The 22,285-nt window shown below is 39.9% G+C and overlaps 1 protein-coding gene across 4 annotated transcripts in view; it reads right to left on the reverse strand.

The window, feature by feature from the left end:
• The window catches only part of DOCK3 (dedicator of cytokinesis 3), a 585,500-nt gene extending 563,690 nt beyond the window's left edge, over nt 1–21,810 (reverse strand). For all 4 annotated transcript variants that reach the window (XM_044253490.1, XM_044253491.1, XM_044253489.1 and 1 more), the window contains exon 1: nt 21,748–21,810. In XM_044253490.1, the coding sequence (XP_044109425.1) occupies nt 21,748–21,784 (37 nt within the window). In that variant the 5' untranslated portion in view covers nt 21,785–21,810. The remainder of the gene's footprint in view (nt 1–21,747) is intronic.
• Between the last annotated feature and the right edge of the window lie 475 nt (nt 21,811–22,285).

A 22,285-nucleotide genomic window follows, 5' to 3' on the forward strand; every position in this document is an offset into this window, starting at 1 on the left:
TTATGAGAAGGAAAGGAAAACTGAAGGGGGAAATCAGAGGGGAAGACAAATCATGAGAGACAGTGGACTCTGAGAAACAAACTGAGGGTTTTAAAGGGCAGGGGGATGGGGGGATGGGTGGACTTGGTGGTGGGTATTAAGGAGGGCATGTATTGCATGGAGCATTGGGTGTTATACATAAATAATAAATCCTGGAACACTACATCAAAAACTAATGATGTACTGTATGGTGATTAACATAACACAATGAAAAAAACTTTTTTAAACTTTTAAAAAAAAAGGTATCAAAAGATTTTCTTTTCAAAGTTTCCTTTCCCCCTCCCATACTGAAACATAAAACAAAAACCCCCTCCTTTCTAGCTTTCCTCATGACAACAGAAAGGTTGCAGCAGTACCAGATCATGTCCTATCTACATGTACCCATCCACAAGACAAAGTCCCCTCTGCACAGACTAAATCTGCATCAGGTTCTATCTCTCTCAGAGCGCTACCTCTGTTCCAAAGACAGGCCTTCATACAGAACCCAGCCTTGACCATGAATCGGAAATTTCTTTTAAAGGGACTGAATGGGGGCGCATGGGTGGCCCAGTGGGTTAAAGCCTCAGCCTTCAGCTCAGGTCATGATCCCAGGGTCATGGGATCAAGCCCCACATAGGGCTCTCTGCTCAGCAGGGAGCCGGCTTCCTCCTCTCTCTCTGCCTGCCTCTCTGCCTACTTGTGATCTCTGTCACAAAATAAATAAATAAATAAATAAATAATAAATAAAAGGACTGACTGTATCATAAATGCACTGAATCTCACTCCAAAGGAGAGGAAAGGAGCCACTTTAATTCTTGACATGGTTGATTACCCAATCTCCCTTGAATCAGTTCAATTCAGGTCTAGCTTGCAAGTGTATGGCTGGAGAGAGAAGAAAAACAGCAATGAGAGACTAGCAAATAGGAAAAAGAAAAGGATGATACTCAAAGTAGCTACCAAGAAAAGAAATATACTGATACAGAAATACTATTAAAAAATTTTTCAAGCAATGGATATAGTGAGTCAGAGTCCCAAATATTCCACCCCAAATTCCCTAAGAGCATCACAGCCAGATGAGGAAAGGAGCAAAAAAGAGAATCACTAAATGGAATCAGGGATTTCAGTGAGGAAGCCAACATGTATCCGTGTATTAACCTTATAATCACTTGTTTCTGTTAATAATATCAAATAGAAAGTTCAGTTAAACAATTGATACCCAAGAAATTGAAGTGGCAGTAGAAAACCTTTTATTTTTGTAATGTATAAGGATTTACTCCTCTCAAGAATATTATCAATTTTGAATTTTTGAAAAATGCAAATCTGTAGAGGAAATAATATCCTAAGCTGACAAGGGTGCAGAGAAATAATAACCTTCACTGTCCTGGCAGTGACAACAACGGTTTAGACATAGGAGTAGGTAAACTATAGTACACCCATATTATGAAATAGCAGTCATCAAAACGATGAATAGTCCAGAATAAAAAATACTCATAGTATAACAGATTTAGAATAAAAGACTAAGACAATATATACAGTATGGCCTTAAATTTCATTTATTTTAAATGCCTACTTAACATTATTTTTTTAACTTGACTCTATGCCCAGCATGGAGTCCAAAGCAGACCTCAGACTCACAACCCTGAAGATCAAGACCTGAGCTGATATCAAGATCACTTAACTAGCTGAGCGACCCAGACACCCCTATATGCCTATTTAAATGTGTACATAGAAAAAAATACAAAGATATACTAATAGGCTGAGAGGAATTATGTATGGATCACAAAAGATATCACCATTATTTTCTTTTTTGTGTATTTTTCTGTATTTACTGACATTTCTCTAATGAATATATATATTGCATAATCAAAAGAAAAATGCTACACAGAAAAAGAGAAAGCTTGAATGTGTTCCACATACTGAATTCACAATACAGGGAAGAATACATTACATTTTAGAAAAAATTCCAACAACAAAAAAAAAAGACAAAATCTTTTCTTGATGCTTTCAAAGGTTTAACCTTGAGTTCTCTAGAAAAGTCATTCATCCAAAACATAGCTTCCCCAAAGATGTCAAACGAAAGAAGAATTGTTGGGGTAATTTCAAACTACATCCCAATTATCTGCTACAAGATTTCTGAATCATTGTTGTGATAACTGTGAAGTTCTAGGTGAAACGGATTCATACTGGAATTCTAAAGCTGCCACCCAAAATCAGTTATTTGAACTCAGCAGTAAACCTTCATAACAGGCTCAAGAAATAGAAAGGCTAAGAGGGAAATAAAGTACACTCGTGATGGCACAAGTTTCTAACAACTAAATATTATTATATTTACACCCTGACTTTTAAAATACTACCAGGATTAACAAAGCAAAATAAAACTCTTCACTAGATTGGACTCCTAATTAAGCATTTATTGATCCCTATGTGCTAGGTCCTGAGGTTACAAACATGAAGATACAGCGGTGTTTATTTATATCCAGCAGAGCTGGGAAACCATCGAAGAGATGACATTTGAGCTTTTTAAGTTGGCATTCCCCAGGCAAAGAAAGGTAATCACTGCATTCATCATATTTTAAGAACCTAAGCAAAGTGACAAAGATAGGAAAGTTCTAAGCCTGTCTGGAAAAGGTGAGTTGAGTTGTCCAGCATATTAAGAGTAGGAAATGTGAAGACAATGTCAAAAACAAAACTCAAGAAAAGTTTGGTGCCACCCTTCCTCCTGTACATGAAATGTATGTGAAATTTCATACAAAAGATAAAAATGGACTTAACAACTTTCTTTTTTTTATTATGTTATGTTAGTCACCATACAGTACATTATTACTTTTTGACTTAACATCTTTCTAATGGCTGAGAAGAAGAGCAAGATGGTGGAGGAGTGGGAGACCTAAATTTCACCTGGCTTCAGGAATTCATCTAGATAGTTATCAAACCACTATGAACACCTACAAACTCCACAGAAGGTCAATGGAAAGAATAGCAGCAATGCTATGAACAGAAAACTGACCACTTTCTGGGAGGTAGGATGTGCAGAGAAGTGAATCCAAGGGGATATTTGGGAAGACAGACCATGGGGGAGGTAGTCTCCATCAGCCAGCTCCTGGCAAGTGATACAGCAGTGGAACACAAAATCAAGAACTTTTAAAAGTCTGCTCTGGTGAGCAATGTGGCTCTAGTGGCTAAGAGAGGGATGGAACCCTCACTGGGACAATGTGGTCTCAGGACCCCCAGGGTCACAGAAAGACCGGGGGTGCCTGAGTGTGGCAGAGCTCCAAAGTATTGGAGAAGAGAAGCCAGCTGCAAAGAAGTACCCAAGGGGTGGGCTCTCAGGTCGGGGTTGTCATAAACCATGATCCGCAGCACAGTTGGGCCTCTGCTCTTTGAGCAGGGGCCCAACATGCAGTAGATCCAAGGAGAACCTTCTTCCTCCACCAGGAGGAGGAGCCCAGGAGCATGCTGCAGGAATCTGCTGGGTTAGAAACACCAAAAGGATCATGTGCCAGAGATAGAAACATTAAGTCACAGGCAGGTGAGCATGGAGTGTGGCTGGAGACCAGAGAGAGAGGATTGACTGACTGCTTTGCTCTGAGGGCACACTGAGGGGGGGTGGGGGCTGAGTTCTTGGCTCCTCCGGGACCAGAGATTGAGAGGCCACCATCTTCATTCCCATCCTCCAAAGCTCTACAGAAAGCCTCCAGGGAACAAAAGCTACCAAAAGCAAGCTGAGCAGATTACTTAGACTGGTCCTTGGCAAGGGTGGTACAATTCCATCTAAGGCAAAGATATTTGAAAATCACTGCAACAGGCCCCTCTCCTAGAAGATCACCAAGAACATCCAGCCAAGACTAAGTTTACCATACAAAGAGGAAATGCAAAACTCCAGTGCTAGGGGAATACTGCACAAAGAATTCATGGCTTTTTACCCATGATTCTTTAGTATTTCAGAGTTTTGGGGTTTTTTTATTTTTGTTTTGCTTTTTTAAATTTTTCTTTCCTTTATATTTTTTTTCTTTCAGCAGAAAAAAAATTATTATAGGAGTATATCATTTTAGCTCTTAAATGAATGTTACTATAGTAGAAGTGTGTGAACCCCAAAAGAGTAATAAATTTTTACTGATTCATAAGAATGCTTTACAAATTAAGGACACTAATCTTTGGGGTGTTATATGCATTAAATTATTTCTCTATTAATTTTTTTTCAACCAACATTTTATTGTATCGATTCCTTTTTCAAAATCTTTTTTTAACTTTCTTTTTTTTATTTATTTTAAGTGTAACAGTATTCATTGTTTTTGCTTTTCATTTTTACCATCATATTCTAACCCTTCATTGAATTTAACATTGTTTTCTGTATATCTATGAGCCTTTCCCTCTTTCAAATTCTGGGATACAGTTTCTTCTGATAGAACAAAATATATCCTAAATCTAGTGTATGGTATTGTTCTAGTCTCCTGCCTGATCACTTTCTCTCCTTTGTTTTTTTTTATTTTTTTCTCTCTTTTTTCAACCAAATTTTTAATAATTCCTTTTGTTAAGAGTTTATTTATTTATTTGACAGACATAGATCACAAGTAGGCAGAAAGGCAGGCAGGGGGTATGGGGGGGGAAGCAGGCACCCTGCTGAGCAGAGAGCCCAATGTGGGGCTCAGTCCCAGGACCCTGGGATCATGACCAGAACCGAAGGCAGAGGCTTTAACCACCTGAGCCATACAGGTTCCCCAATAATTCCTTCTTTAAAATCTTTTTTAATTTATATATTTATAGTCATATTCCATCACTTCATCATATTTACACTTATTTTATATATTTTTTTTTCTTTCTTTCTTTCTTTAAAATTTTGGGAGGCAGTTTCTTCTAACCGATCAAAATACACCCAGAATCTAGTGTGTGGCTCTATTCTATTCACTAGCCTGATCATATTCTTTTTTCTTTTTTGTCTTTTTTTTCCCCTTTCCTTTCCCCCTGGGCTTTGGTTCTTTTCTGATCTGTTTAGTGTATAGTTTTCTGGGAACATTGTTACTCTTTCAGCATTTTCTTCTCTCATTCATCTATTCTTCTCTGGATGAAAACGCAAAATGGAAAAAATCATCTCAAAAACAACAACAACAACAAGAGGCAGTACCTCTTGTAAACCAGGGACTTAATCAATATGAACATTAGTTACATGTCAGAACCAGAGCTCAGAATGACAGTTATAAAGATACTAGCTGGGCTTGAAAAAAGCATAGAGGACACTTGAGAATCCCTTTCTGGAGAAATAAAAGAACTAAAATCTAACCAAGTCAAAATCAAAAAGGTTATTAATGAGGTACAATAAAAAATGAAGATTCTAACTGATAGGTTAAATGAGGCACAAGAGAGAATTGGTGATATAGAAGACCAAATAGTGGAGAATAAAGAAGCTGAGAAAAAGAGAAATAAACAACTACTGGATCAGGGGCAGGGGTAGAATTCAAGACATAAGTAATACCATAAGATGAAACAATATTAGAATAATTGGGATCCCAAAAGAAGAAAAAAGAGAGAGGCAGAAGGTATACTGAAGCAAATTACAGCAGAGAATTTCCCTTATTTGGGAAAGGAAACAGGCATCAAAATCCAGGAGGCACAGAGAACCCCCCTCAAAATCAACCAAAGTAGGTCAACACTCCACCATCTAATGGTAGAACTTACAAGTATCAGAGACAAAGAGAAAATCCTAAAAGCAGCTCTGGACAAGAGCTCTGTAACCTACAAAGATAGAAATATTAGATTGGCAGCAGACCTATCCAGAGAGATCTGGCAGGCCAGAAAGGACAGGCATGATAGATTCAGAGCACTAAACAAGAAAAATATGCACTCAGGAATACTATACCCATCTAAGCTCTCACTGAAAATGGAAGGAGAGATAAAAAGCTTCTAGGAAAAACAAAAACTAAAAGAATTTGCAAACACCAAACCAACCCTACAGGAAATATTGAAAGGGGTCTTCTAAGCAAAGAGAGATACTAAAAGTAACACAAACCAGAAAGGAACAGACACAATATGCAGTAACAGTCACCTTACAGACAATATATTGGCACTAAATGTGTATCCTTCAATAGTTACCCTGAACACCAATGGACTAAATACCCCCAAAAAAAGATACACGGTATCAGGATGGATTTTTTTTTAAAAGACTCAACAGGCTGTCATTTTAGACCCAAAGACACCTCCAGATTTAAAGTGAGGGAATGGAAAACAATTTGCCATGCTAATGGACATCAAAAGAAAGTTGGGGGGGGTGGGGCAATCATTGTATCAGACAAATTAGACTTTAAACCAAAGACTATAGTAAAACATGAGGAAGAACACTATATCATACTTAAAGGGTCCATCTAACAATAAGATCTAACAATTTTATCTATGCCCCTAACATGGAAGAAGCCAATAATAAAAGCCAATCAATAACAAAATCAAAGACACACATCAACAATAATAAAATAGTAGTCGGGGACCACTGAAATGGAAAGATCATCTAAACATAAGATCAACAAGGAAATAAAGGTTTTATTTTTTTTTAAAGATTTTATTTATTTATTTGACAGAGAGAGATCATAAGTAGGCAGAGAGGCAGGCAGAGAGAGAGAGGAGGAAGCAGGCTCCCTGCCGAGCAGAGAGCCCAATGCGGGACTCGATCCCAGGACCCTGGGATCATGACCTGAGCCGAAGGCAGCGGCTTAACCCACTGACCCACCCAGGCACCCAAGGAAATAAAGGTTTTAAATGACACACTGGACCAGATGGACTTCACAGATACATTCAGAACATTCCATCCCAAAACACAAGAATACACATTCTTCTCTAGTGCTAGTGCACATGGAACATTCTCCAGAATAGATCACATCCTGGGTCACAAATCAGGTCTCAACCAGTACCAAAAGCCTGGGATCATTCCCTGCCTACTTTCAGACCACAGTGCTCTGAAACTAGAACTCAATCACAAGAGGAAAGTTGGAAAGAACTCAAATACATGGAGGCTAAAGAGCATCCTACGGAAGAATGAATGGGTCAACCAGGAAATTAAAGAAGAATTGAAAAAATTTATGGAAACAAATGAAAATGAAAAAACAACTCTTCAAAATCTTTGGGACACAGCAAAGATGATCCTGAAAGTATATAGTAATACAAGCCTTTCTCAAGAAACAAGAAAGTCCTCAAATACACAACCTAACCCTACACCTACAACAGCTAGAAAAAGGACAGCAAAGAAAGCCTAAACCCAGCAGGAAAAGCGCTATAATTAAGGTCAGAGCAGAAATCAATCAAATAGAAACCAAAAGAACAGTAAAACAAATCAACGAAACAAGGAGCTGCTTCTCTGAAAGAATTAATAAGACTGATAAACCTCTGGCCAGCTTATCAAAAAGAAAAGAGAAAGGACCCAAATTAATAAAATCATGAATGAAAGAGGAGAGATCAACCAACACCAAATAAATACAAACAATTATAAGCACATATTACAAGCAACCGTATGCCAGCAAATTACACCACCTGGAAGAAATGGATGCATTCCTAGAGACATATAAACTACCAAAACTGAACCAGGAAGAACTAGAAAACCTGAACAGACCCATAACCAGCAAGAAGACTGAAGCAGTCATCAAAAATATCTCAACAAACAAGAGTCCAGGACCAGTTGGCTCCCCAGGGGAATTCTACAAAACATTCAAAGAAGAATTAATACCTGTTCTTTTTCATTCTTTTTCAAATAAATAGAATAATCCTAAAATTTATATGGAACCAGAAAAGACCTCAAATATCCAGAGGAATGTTGAAAAGGAAAACCAAAGCTGGTGGCATCCCAATTCCACACTTCAAGCTCTATTACAAAGCTGTGATCACCAAGACAGCATGGTACTGCCATAAAAACAGACACATAGACCAGTGGAACAGAGTAGAGAGCCCAGATATGGACCCTCAACTCTATGGTCAATTAATCTTCGACAAAACAGGAAATAATATACAGTGGAAAAAAGACAGTCTCTTCAATAAATGGTGCTGGGAAAACTGGACAGCTAGATGCAGAAGAATGAAACTCGACCATTCTCTTACACTGTACACAAAGATAAACTCAAAATGGATAAAAGACCTCAACGTGAGACAGGAATCCATCAGAATCCTAGAGGAGAACATGGGCAGTAATCTCTTCGATATCAGCCACACCAACTTCTTTCAAGATATGTCTCCAAAGGCAAAGGAAACAAAAGCAAAAATAAACTTTTGAAACTTCATCAAAATCAAAAGCTTCTGCACAGCAAAGGAAACAGTCAACAAAACAAAGAGGCAACCCACGGAATGGGAGAAGATACTTGCAAATGACAGTACAGACAAAAGGTTGATATCCAGGATCTATAATGAACTCCTCAAACTCAACACACACAAAACAGACAATCATATCAAAAAATGGGCAGAAGATATGAACAGACACTTCTCCAATCTAGACAATGGGTATCAGACACATGAAAAAATGTTCATCATCACTAGCCCTCAGGGAGATTCAAATTAAAACCACATTGAGATACCACCTTACACCAGTTAGAATGGCCAAAATTAGCAAGACAGGAAACAACATGTGTTGGAGGGGATGTGGAGAAGGGGGAACCCTCTTACACTGTTGGTGGGAATGCAAGCTAGTGCAGCCTCTTTGGAGAAGAGTGTGGAGATTCCTTAAGAAATTAAAAATAGAGCTTCCCTATGACCCTGCAATTGCACTCCTGGGTATTTACCCCAAAGATACAGATGTCGTGAAAAGAAGGGCCATCTGTACCCCCATGTTTATAGCAGCAATGGCCACGGTCGCCAAACTATGGAAAGAACCAAGATGCCCTTCAACGGATGAATGGATAAGGAAGATGTGGTCCATATACACTATGGAGTATTATGCCTCCATCAGAAAGGATGAATACCCAACTTTTGTAGCAACATGGATGGGACTGGAAGAGATTATGCTGAGTGAAATAAGTTAAGCAGAGAGAGTCAAGTATCATAGGGTTTCACTTATTTGTGGAGCATAACAAATAGCAAGGAGGACATGGGGAGATGGAAAGGAGAAGGGAGTTGGGGGAAATTGGAAGGGGACGTTAACCATGAGAGACTATGGACTCTGAAAAACAATCTGAGCGGTTTTCAAGGGACAGGGGTGGGAGGTCGGGGTACCAGGTGGTGAGTATTAGAGAGGGCATGGATTGCATGGAGCACTGGGTGTGGTGCAAAAATAATGAATACTGTTATGCTGAAAATAAATAAAAAATAAATTAAAATAAAAAGACAGTATGGTATGGGTACAAAAACAGACAACAAGATCAATGGATCAGAATCAAGAACCCAAAAATGGACCCTCAACTAATCTTTGAAAAAGCAGGAAAGAATGCCCAATGGAAAAAAGACAGTTTCTTCAACAAGTGGTGTTGGGAAAATTGGACAGCCACATGCAGAAGAATGAAACTGGACCATTTGTGGTGTGTAAGGATACACCACACACAAAAACAGACTCAAAATGGATGAAAGACATCAATGTGAGATAGGAATCCATCAAAATCCTTGAGGAGACATGAAGAGATAGAGAGGAGAAGGGAGCTGGGGGAAATTGGAAGGGAAAGTGAACCATGAGAGACTATGGACTCTGAAAAACAATCTGAGGTTCTGAAGGGGTGGGGGGTGGGAGGTCGGGGTACCAGGTGGTGGGTATTATAGAGGGCACAGATTGCATGGAGCACTGGGTGTGGTGCAAAAATAATGAATACTGTTATGCTGAAAATTTAAAAAAAAAAATCCTTGAGAGCACAGGCAGCAACCTCTTCGACCTCAGAGGTAGCAGCTCCTTCCTAGAAACATCACCAAAGGCAAGGGAAGCCAGGGAATACATGAACTATTGGGACTTCATCAAGATCAAAAGCTTCTTCACAGCAAGGGAAAAAGTCATCAAAACCAAAGACAACTAACGGAATGAGAGAAGGTATTTGCAAATGACATATCAGATAAAGGGCTAGTATCCTAAATCTATAAAGAACTTATCAAACTCAACACCCAAAGAACAAATAATCCAATCAAGAAATGGGCAGAAAGGGGGTCTGGGTGGCTCAGTCATTAAACATCTGCCTTTGGCTCAGGTCATGATCCCAGGTGCTGGAATCAAGCCCCACATTGGGCTCCCTACTCAGCAGGAAGCCTGTTTCTCCCTCTCCCATTGCCCCTGCTTACATTCCCTTTCTCGCTGTCTCTGTCAATTAAATAAATAAAATCTTAAATTTAAAAAAAAGAAATGAGTTTTCCATATAAAGAATCATGTCATCTGCAAAGAGAGAGAGTTTGACTCCTTCATTACCAATTTGGATACCTTTTATTTCTCTTTGTTGTCTGATTGCTGTTGCTAGGACTTTTTTTTTTTTTCTGTGTTTCTTTTTTTTTTTTTTTAAGATTTTATTTATTTATTTGACAGAGATCACAAGTAGGCAGAGAGGCAGGCAGAGAGAGAGAGAGGAGGAAGCAGGCTCCCCGCCGAGCAGAGAGCCCGATGCGGGACTCGATCCCAGGACCCTGAGATCACGACCCGAGCCGAAGGCAGCGGCCCAACCCACTGAGCCACCCAGGTGCCCCTAGGACTTCTAATACTATGTTGAACAAGAGTGGTGAGAGTGGGCATCCTTGTCGTGTTCCTGATCTCAACGGGAAGGACGCAAGCTTTTCCCCATTGAGGATCATATTTGCTGTGGGTCTTTCATAGATAGATTTGATGAAGTTCAGGAATGTTCCCTCTATCCCTATACTTTGAAGCGTTTTAATCAGGAACGGATGCTGGATTTTGTCAAATGCTTTTTCTGCATCAATTGAGAGGACCATGTGGTTCTTCTCTCTTCTCATATTAATTTGTTGTATCACATTGATTGATTTGCGAATGTTGAACCATCCTTGTAGCCCAGGGATGAATCCCACCTGGTCATGGTGGATAATCTTTTTAATGTGCTGTTGGATCCTGTTGGCTAGGATCTTGTTGAGAATCTTAGCATCCATATTCATCAGTGGTATTGGTCCGAAGTTCTCCTCTTTGGTAGGGTCTTTGCCTGGTTTGGGGATCAGGGTAATGCTGGCTTCATAGAAAGAGTCAGGAAGTTTTCCTTCTGCTTCAATTTTTTGAAACAGCTTCCGGAGAATAGGTGTTATTTCTTCTTTGAAAGTTTGGTAGAATTCCCCAGGGAATCCATCAGGTCCTGGGCTCTTGTTTATTGGGAGGTTTTTGATTGCTGCTTCAATCTCATTACTAGATATTGGTCTATTCACGTTGTCAATTTCTTCCTGATTCAATTTTGGGAGTTTATAGTTTTCCAGGAATGCATCCATTTCATCTAGGTTGCTTAGCTTATTGGCATATAACTGTTGATAATAACTTCTGATTATTGTTTCTACTTCCTTGGTGTTCTTTGTGATCTCTCCCTTTTCATTCATAATTTTATGTATTTGAGCTTTCTCTCTTTTCTTTTGGATTAGTGTCACCAATGGTTTATCGATCTTATTGATTCTTTCAAAAAACCAGCTTCTAGTTTCATTGATACGTTCTGCTGTATCTCTGGTTTCTACCTCATCGATCTCAGCTCTAATCTTGATTATTTCCCTTATTATGTGTGGAGTTGGTTTGATTTGTTGTTGATTCTCCAGTTCTTTAAGGTATAGAGACAGCTGCTGTGTTCCGGATTTTTTCAATTTTTTTGAGGGAGGTTTGGATGGCTATGTATTTCCCCCTTAGGACCGCCTTTGCTGTATCCCATAGGTTTTGGACCAAAGTGTCTTCATTCTCATTGGTTTCCATGAATTGTTTCAGTTCTTCTTTGATCTCCTGGTTGATCCAAGCATTCTTAAGCAAGGTGGTCTTTAGCTTCCAGGTGTTTGAGTTCCTTCGGAACTTTTCCTTGTGATTGAGCTCCAGTTTCAAATCATTGTGATCTGAGAATGTGCAGGGAATCATCTCAGTCTTTTGGTATCGGTTGAGTCCTGATTTGTGACCCAGTATGTGGTCTATTCTGGAGAAGGTTCCGTGTGCACTTGAGAAGAATGAGTATTCTGTTGTTTTAGGGTGGAATGTTCTGTGTATATCTATGAGGTCCATCTGGTCCAACGTGTCATTCAATGCTCTTGTTTCTTTATTGATTTTCTGCTTTGATAATCTGTCTATTTCTGAGAGAGGCGTGTTAAGATCTCCAACGATTAGTGTATTCATATCAATATGACTCTTTATCTTGATTAACAGTTTTCTTATGTAATTGGCTGCTCCCATATTGGGGGTATAGATATTTACCATTGTTAGATCATCTTGGTGGACAGTCCATTTAAGAATGATGTAGTGTCCTTCTGTATCTCTGACTACAGTCTTTAGTTTAAAATCTAATTTGTCTGATATGAGAATCGCTACCCCAGCCTTCTTTTGAGGCCCATTGGCATGAAAGATGCTTCTCCATCCCTTCACTTTCAGTCTGCGTGTATCTTTACGTTCAAAATGGGTCTCTTGTAGACAACATATGGATGGGTCCTGTCGTTTTATCCAGTCTGCAACTCTGTACCGTTTTATGGGCGCATTTAGGCCATTCACACTGAGGGTGATTATTGATTGATACGTTTTCACTGACATCGTGTTACCTTTGAAGTCTTTCTTTCTGTAGATTGTCTCTATATTTCTGTTCAATGCTATTCTTGGGGTTTTTCCTCCTTTAAAGAAGCCCCCTTAATATTTCCTGCAGTATCGGCTTGGTGGCTGCATAGTCTTTTAAGCCTTGCCGGTCCTGGAAACTCTTTATCTCTCCATCCATTTTGAATGTCAGTCTTGCTGGATAAAGTATTCTTGGCTGCATGTTCTTCTCATTTAGTGCCCTGAATATATCTTGCCAGCCCTTTCTGGCTTGCCAGGTCTCTGTGGACAGGTCTGACGTTATTCTGATGGGCTTTCCTCTGTACGTAAGGATCTTCTTTGTCCTAGCTGCTTTCAAGAGGTTCTGCCTACAATTATAATTCTTCATTCTTACTGTTAGGTGTCTCAAGGACTTTCGAGAATCTGTAATCTTGGGGGGAAACCTTTCGGCCTCTAGTACTTGAATGCTGGTTCCATTCACGAGATTTGGAAAATTTTCATGAAGAACTTGTTCCACTATATCTTCTAGACTTCTTTCTTTCTCCTCCCCTTCAGGGATTTCAATAATTCTGACATTGGAATGTTTCATGGCATCATTTATTTCCCTGATTCTGTTTTCGTGGCTTCTAAGCTGTTTGTTCCAGGATTCCTCCTGATCCTTTCTCTCTATCTGTTTGTCCTCCAGATCACTAATTCTATCTTCTGTCTCAGTTACTCTAGCGTTGAGAGAATTTAGATTAGATTGGAACTCATTGAGAGCATTGAAAAGCTCATCCCTGGTAGCTTTCAGCTCTTCCCTAATATTGAAAACATGATCTCTGGTCGTTTTCAGTTCGGCCCTAATCAATTCCGTTTGGTCACCCATGGCTTAAATTAAAATAAATATTAAAAAATAAAAACCACACATTGGGGGCAAAAAAAAAAGCATCTTTCTAATGCTAAAATTTCCTTGTCCTCCACACTTAAAAGTACAGCCACACAGACCTCTTAGCAACATCTTTCCTCCTTGGCTATAGAGCCTACCCTAACCCCAAACACTATCAGGTTCACAAAGGTAACAACAGCTGGCAATTTCATAACACGTTCAGGGGTCACCCAGATAATTTGTGTTCAGAACACAACATGGCAAAATCTATTTGTCTGTAAACTAGACACTTCCCACTAGATCATAAAATTTTTTCTGATTCTGTTTAACACTTTTATCAGCCACTTGGAAAAAGAAGACAAGTTTATCAATTGTGTATATAAAGGTTCAAAGAAAAAGTAGTATGTGGAATCAAAAACTCAAGCTTCAAAAAGATCTGACAGGTTCAACTGCTGAGCCAAATACATCTAGCCCCCCACCAACTTAGAACCAACAGGGTCAAATCAAATATGCTCCCCCTGATGAAATGTAGTGGAAATAAATATAAAATCTTTATAAAATGAAATTAGAATTTTAAATTTATGATTCTCATCAATCATAGAAGTTCAGGATTGAAGAGATCTAGCTTGACTAAAACCTAGAGTTTAATTACTATAACTTCAATATGAATAATTAGTGTGAAATGGTAGCCAAAAGCCTAGGAAGATTAGGCTTTGTGCCACATTAATTTAAAACATTCCATTCAATACTACAAATATATGTTTAAAACCTTCTACATGCCTGGCACTGAATTATATCTGCCAAAAATACAAATATAAATATGGCATGATCCCTACTTAAAAGAGTTTGTAGCCTAAATCAGTATTTTTTCAACCGCAGGTCACAAAATCCATTGAATTGCCACCAATATTTCTTAATGAAGTAGAAATGAATAGAAAATATCAGAGTACACTATACAAAGTACACAGTCTTGTGTCATTGAACTTTTAACTTTTTCATATACATGTATGTATGTATACTTATATGTAGATATACATACAAACAAAAGAGATAGCATTTTAAATGTATTTCTTATTGCAGAACATAGTCAAAAGTTAGAAAGACATTAGTCTAGAAGAAAAGGACAAAATAAATATACCACTGCAAGGTACAAAGTTTCATGAATTTAAAAGAATAAAATCTATCTGGTTGGAGAACGAGAAGGTCAAGGGTCTAGAAAAAGATTTACAAAGACAGCTATATATGAAAGGAGCCTCACTAGGCAAGAAAAAATATGAGACATGGAGAAGGAAAAGGACCCTACATAAAAGGAATAACATGAGTAAGACATGATGTAGTAAACAACAAAAAGTGTTTAATAGGTGGCAAATAGTTCTGGCACATGGCAGCACTGGTATAATTAATTCAAGACAGAAAGACTTGGAGAAAGTTCAGTTTTACACTTGGCTAAAGTGTAAAGTACAAGCAGGACTGCAGATGAGGCTGAAAAAAGCAAATCTGAGCCATAACATGAAAGTTCTGGGCACGTAGTAAACACTTAATGAATGTTAGCTATTCCAACTAGACTTATTCAGTTCTAGAGCCTTAAACCTTGTATCTTTCTTTTTTTAATTTATTTATTTGATAGACAGAGATCACAAGTAGGCAGAGAGGCAGGCACAGAGAAAGAGGGGGGAGGCAGGCTCCCACTCAGCAAAGAACCCGATGTGGGGCTCTATCCCAGGGCCCTGGGATCATGACCTGAGCCGAAGGCAGAGGCTTTAACCCACTGAGCCACACGAGCTCCACCCCTTTTTTTTTTAATTTCTTTTCAGTGTACCAGAATTCATTGTTTATGTACCACACCCAGTGTTCCATGCAATACATGTCCTCCATAACACCCACCACCAGGCTCACCCAGACTCCCACCTCCCGCCCCTTCAAAACCCTCAGATTGTTTTTCAGAGTCCATAGTCTCTCGTGGTTTATCTCCCTCTCCAATTTCCCTCAACTCCCTTCTCCTCTCCATCTCCCCATGTCCTCCATGTTATTTGTTATGCTCCACAAATAAGTGAAACCATATGATAATTGATTCTCTCTGCTTGACTTATTTTACTCACCAAAATCTCTTCCAGTCCTGTCCATGTTGATACAAAAGTTGGGTATTCATCCTTTCTGATGGAGGCATAATACTCCATAGTATATATGGACCACATCTTCCTTATCCATTCGTCCATTGAAGGGCATCTTGGTTCTTTCCACAGTTTGGCGACTGTGGCCATTGCTGCTATGAACATGGAGGTACAGATGGCCCTTCTTTTCACAACATCTGTATCTTTGCGGTAAATACCCAGTAGTGCAATTGTAGGGCCAAAGGGAAGCTCTATTTTTAATTTCTTAAGGAATCTCCACACTGTTTTCCAACGTGGCTGTACCAACTTGCATTCCTACCAACAGAGTAAGAGGGTTCCCCTTTCTCCACATCCTCTTCAATGCACGTTATTTACTGTCTTGTTAATTTTGGCCATTCTAACTGGTGTAAGGTGGTATCTCAATGTTTAAACCAAGTATCTTTAAGATCCTTTACATAAAGTTCTAAAGTGCTATGAATTACTGAAAGGCTATAAAGCAAATTACTTAAATGTAGACACAGAACATGGACTTATGAGAAATTACAGGGAGCCTATTAAATAAGAAAGAATGTTCAAATCATACCTGTCTAAATAATAAAATGGGGCTGTCCCAAAAAATGGTGAGGGCATTGTCACTAGATGATTACCTATGCAAATGCACATCGGTCTGAGATATACTGTCTATAATATAAAGTTCTGCATTCATCATACACTAATTCTTCCATCCATTTTGTTTCTCACTCACCAATGAGTAAGAGCTATGAATGAGTTTTGAAGAGAGAAGGAGAAACAGATGGAAGCAGGAGGTTGGGATTTTATTTCATTGCAGAAAAGTAGGAAAACAGGAAACTTCTGAATGACATTTCCCAACACAGTAATTATCTCTACTAGAATATCCTAATGTGTGATATAGCAAATCAACCGCAAGAATCTGGACCACAGCTAAAATAATTTGGCAAAGTATTTACGAAAAATGTTTTAAGTTCCTAGAGGCTTTATGTGAAAAAATCTTGCCTTGCCATACAAAATCTGTCAAGAGGGGTTATGCAAGAGTCAAGAGCATAATCATAAACAGGTTTGTTCATTAGAATAAAAGCATAACACTGGAATTAAAATCCTAATATAGCATATCCAATAATTCTTACACATTGGGAATAATTTCAGATCATTCTCATCATCAAGAATAAAGACACACGGGGCACCTGGGTAGCTCAGTGGGTTAAGCCTCTTCCTTTGGCTCAGATCATGATCTCAGGGCCCTGGGATCAAGCCCCTCATCAGACTCTGCTCAGCAGAGAGCCTGCTTCCCCCTCTCTCTGCCTGCCTCTCTGCCTACTTGTGATATCTCTCTCTCTCTGTCAAGCAAATAAATAAAATCTTTTTTAAAAGAAAGAATAAAGGGGCAGAGTGGTGGCTCAGTGAGTTAAGCCTCTGCCTTCAGCTCAGGTCATGATCTCAGGGTCCTGGGATGGAGCCCCACATTGGGCTCTCTGCTCAGCGGGGAGCCTGCTTCCCCCTCTCTCTGCCTGCCTCTCTGCATACTTATGATCTCTCTTTGTCAAATAAATAAATAAAATCTTTTTTTTAAAAAAGTATCATGTTTATAATTTAGCTTACTGTTTCTAAAGCACATTCTCTCACAATACTGCATGATAAAATGAACTGTAACATCTGAATAGACTACTTCTGTAGTTGCATAATGACTTTTCTATTAAAAATGTTAATAATTTCCTGTTGGTTATTTCCTGTTTGCTTTACAGAATGACAGACCAAAACAAAGACCTCTTGGTTTGAGAAGGCACTCAAAAAATAGTTGCTGGGACGCCTGGGTGGCTCAGTGGGTTAAAGCCTCTGCCTTCAGCTTAGGTCATGATCCCAGGGTCCTGGGATCGAGCCCCACATTGGGCTCTCTGCTCAGCGGGGAGCCTGCTTCCTCCCCTCTCTCTCTGCCTTCCTCTCTGCCTACTTGTGATCTCTGTATGTCAAATACATAAATAAAATCTTTTTAAAAAATGGTTGCTAAATTCAACTTTCCTCTCAACTAACTTTTAAGAAAAGACAACACAATCCAACAGACTGTTTAAAAACCTGTCTTCTACATCAAAAACTAATGATGTACAATTAACATAACAAAATCAATGGATCAAAGCTTTTTTTTGCCTATCAACATACCTCAATAAAGCTGTTCAAATTTAAAAAATAACCAAAATAAATAAACAGAAACCTGCCTTCTGTTGTGATGAGGACTGGATATTGTATGTAACTGATGAATCATTAAAACACTACCTCAAAAACTGATGATGTACTATATGTTGGCTAATTGAACATGAAAAAAAAACCCTGCCTTCTGACTCATCATGCCCTGAATGTACACTATCATTATCAATGTAAATCATTACAATCAGAAGCAGAACAATAAATACCATGTCATCTTGTATAAATGTTTAATATAAAAAAATTCCTTAAGTATAACTATCCAATTTAAATTGAAAAGTCTGTAGAGAATGCCGTATCTTTTGAGCCAAAGACATACACTACTGACAAATTCCTTTCCGAAGCAACATGATGTAATCAAAGAAGCTGTGGCTTAGAATCCCAAAATCATCAGTTCAAATCTCAACTCAGCACTTACTGGCGTAAGTTCCTTAGATCTGTCACCTAACTTCTCTCAGCTAAACTTTTTCTCATCAGTTTTAAAATGTATTCAAAATTTGTTGCTATTCTATTTTAGAAGTTAATTATAAACATTCTTGTTTTATTTGTTATTGGTGTTTGCTGCTGCTACTGCTACTGCTTCTGCAGTTAGAGAATGAGAAAAGTATTTTCTTGGTCTTTGGTTTCTATATTTAGTAGTTTGGGTGCCACCGATATGGGAAAAGACAAGTGTTTCACAAAAATAGTTGGACTGTTCTCACCTAATGCACTTTAGTACAGGAAGCTTCTTGGAAATGTAAAATAAAGAATGGAAAGACGAAGGGCTTTCCAAGCATTCGCGGGAACAAGAGCTCAGAGAACCTCAGAGAGAAAGAGACATAAGGAGTCAGAACTTGGGCTTACAGGTTCAGGAAAAAACAACAACAACAACAAAACAAAACAGCCCCTTTAATACTAAAGAAGGATAGCAAGAGAGTCAAGTATATCAGAAATATTGCAGAGGAAGAAAATTAAGGAGAATATTCAATTGTTGAAGGGCAAAAAAGCACTAACAACTTCTAAAATCCAGTTTCTTCAACAGTAAGATGAAGATAACATTAGAACTGCTCTAGGAATCTACATGGTATAACCTGAGAATCCCTAGCAGCACACTGACTGGCCATGACTAAACCTCAAAAAGGACAGTTTTCTCCCCTTCACCTAAAGTTAACCACAGAATATTACAATGAAAATGGAAGCCCAGATATCACCTAGTTCTAAGTGGATATCATATAATTTGAAAACGTTGTACAGAATTCCTACATTTACAAAAATTAAAAACTAGTAAGATATTTCTACAGGATCTCAAACACCTTACCAATGTCAAATACAGATGAACAGCTGCAGTAAGGAAAAATAAAACTCCTTTGGACTGCTGCAATAAGAGACTCCTTCCCCCACTAACATCCAAGCAGTTTCTCCAAACTGGTAGGAAGTGGGTACAAGTTTTCCCTCCGTGCTATAAGGATTATGGATTAGCAAGCAGAGATAGAAACCTGTGCTCCCACTGGGTGTGGTGCAAAAACAATGAATACTGTTACGCTGAAAAGAAATTTTTTTAAAAAAAAGAAAGAAAGAAAGAAAGAAACCTGTGCTCCAAACTGCTCATAAAAATCAAAGCTGAAACTCAAAATATTTTCTCATAGGAATAATAATCACAGATTTTCAAGATAGCAATTTAAATAATGCAGCTAGCATACTATTTTTGATTCACTGTTTTTCTTATTGTAAGTATAACATTTAAGCTACTTTATAGGCTGAAATGGATTTTATTAGATAAAAGGCCTAGGAGTGTAGCCCTAACATGTTTATGGAAAGAGATGCATCCTGAGTTTTGAACAATCTTTCAGATCATAACTGAGGAAGGGACAGTAGAATAAAGCTGTGAGGTAAATAGAAAAAAGAGATGCTTTGTTTGGCAGCAAAGGCATCTAAATTACACTAAATCACAGCTGTTAATGTCTTCAGAATAACTGTCTCTCTCATTTACCAAGCACCTGTGCCCAGTACTGTGCCCCTTCCCAGGAAATAACTATTTTTCTAAAGCTAAACTCATGGTCCTAAGAATTCAAGAATTTCATTCCATCTTTCTGATTAAATCACACACCAAATCCTAGCACTCTGAGATTCCTATGTGCCTATCTTGATTACCTTGCACTGCCTCCTTCTAAGAACACATCAGAGGAAATACCTAGTGTTATTATTACTTTAAGTACTAAAGGGAAAAGAAGAAATTAACACTTACTAAGCACTTGGTATGCTCTCATTTTATTTTCACAACCCTGTAGGTAAATATTACCCCCCACTTACAACATTAAGAAAATGATGTTAAATAACTTGCCCACAACACCATTAAAGAGAAGCCAGGACTCAGAATTTGGCTAACTCCCTACTCAAGGGTTTTTCTCCAAAGGAAATCATCACTTAGGTGCCACTGAACAGTTGACCACTTTCACATCAATTATTTGTTATTCTAACCCAGCAGCTCTAAAAGCAAGATATGGATAAAATAAACCATCAACTCTTCATTTCATGGAATCTATATAGTATTTAGAGAATTCTCTAAAATGTCCCCAGAGGTGAATCCCAGCTCTTTATATCATTTCCCAATTCCTTCTCAACAGAGACTCGAACACGAGGGCTCCTTTTATCACGTCCATCCTAGTAAGTTACCGTGTCATTATAGCACAGCTATTAAAAACTCCTGAAAGTTTCCTTTTCAAAACAAGATTTTCTACCAGCACAGACGTCTCTGCAGGTCCTTAAATTTAAATAAATTCAATTTTCACATGATAACTTGCCTGATGGTATTCCTAAGTGTTTGTTACTACCGCCAGTTTAAAAAGTTGTTTTGTAGTAAATTGTGAGCTAAATCTTGATTGAACTGCAGTTAAAAAAGGAAAATAAAAGTCTATGTTTAGACAGATTCCCCATCTATAGTTTTCCATTACAAGCTTGGGAGGGAGGGGAACCTGTACATTCAACATTTTAAATCTGTCTTTAACCCAACAAGATGACAAATGACTTACAATAATGCAATGTACCTGAACTCTTCTAGCATGTTATTGCCACAAAACACTCACATTATGTTACAACATTATTATAAAAGGAAAACTGACATTCAATCCCTTAAATTACTGAATATTATTTTTACAGAAGTTTAATGTTACAAGGATTATTTAGCTTCAGGAGTTTAACACTTATAACGGATAAAAAGAGGATTCTAAGAAGAATAATGGTCTCATGAAAACAGGTTTGGTTTTTTTTAAACAAAGCTGTGACCATAATACATACTAAACTTAACAATTATACATGTCCAAAAACACTTCCTATTGTAAGGTAATTATTTCTAATATTGAAGGCAAAACAAATTAAAACAGAGCAAACATTTGCAGTCAAATGTCCGCAAAATTTTGAAATGGAGAAAAATGATGTCAACATTTTTTCTCCTTTTATTTGAAAGGCTCCAGTCCAAAAATAAACAGTCATCCGGCTCATCAACTCAGGTGCGGAAACTCATTAAAATTGAGATTTGGGAGCGGAGAAAACAAGATTCCCAGGATTTGGCTTCTTGGGTAAAACTGCCCTGTGCCCCACACCAGAAATCTCACCCAGCCACAGGGGCCCAGCCCACCCTGCCCGCCCCTCCTGGGCCGCACCTGCCGAGGCCGCGCCGCCAGCGCCCCCTGCCGCCCTCCCACGCCCCAAGACCCGCTCCCACCCCCAAGCCCGCGCCCCTCCCGCACCGCCCCCGCCCCGCGCTCTCCCGGAGCTAGCCCCGCGCTCGCCCCACGCCGAGGCCGCGCAGCCTGCGGGCAGGGGCGGGGGCGCGCGGACGCGAATCGAGGCGGGGCCGCCACGGGGCCGAGAGCACGGGCGCGTCCCCGGGACCCCCGCTGCAGCCAGACCCGAGCCTCACCTACCTACGCCGTATTTCTCCTCCTCCGTGGGGGTCCACATGGCCGGGCCGGGCGCGGCCCCGCGGGCGCGGCAGCCGGGCAACAACGCGGCGGGGACGGCCGCGGGCCCGGCTGTGGCGCACCGCAAGCCGAAGCGGGGGCGGTCAGGCGGCGCGGGGCAGTGGGCGGCGCATCCTTCACAGGCCGTCCGGGATGCCGCCGCCGCCGCCACGTCCGGACCGCGAGGCTCCGCGGGCGGCCCAGCAGTTCCCGGCGGCGCGGCCGAGGGCTCTCCACCTGTCCGTCGCTGCTGCTCCCGCGCCGCTGTTCGGTCCTTCACAGCTCTGCTGCTCGGCTCCCGGCGCCGCCGCGGTTCGGCTCGCCTCAGCGGGCTCGCAGGACGGCCGCGCATGCGCCACTCCCCGGCGCGCGGGGGCTCGCGCTGCCCGGGCTCGCGCCGCCCGAGCCCGCGCGCGAGCCCACGCGCCGCCGCCGCCGCGCGCCAGCGGAGGGAAATCCGCGAGAAGGGGTTGGGCAGCCCCGCGGGGGTCAAGCCTGGCTC

The sequence above is a fragment of the Neovison vison genome, chromosome 6 (genome assembly GCF_020171115.1).
Source record: "Neovison vison isolate M4711 chromosome 6, ASM_NN_V1, whole genome shotgun sequence".
NCBI classification, from domain to species: Eukaryota; Metazoa; Chordata; class Mammalia; order Carnivora; family Mustelidae; genus Neogale; species Neogale vison.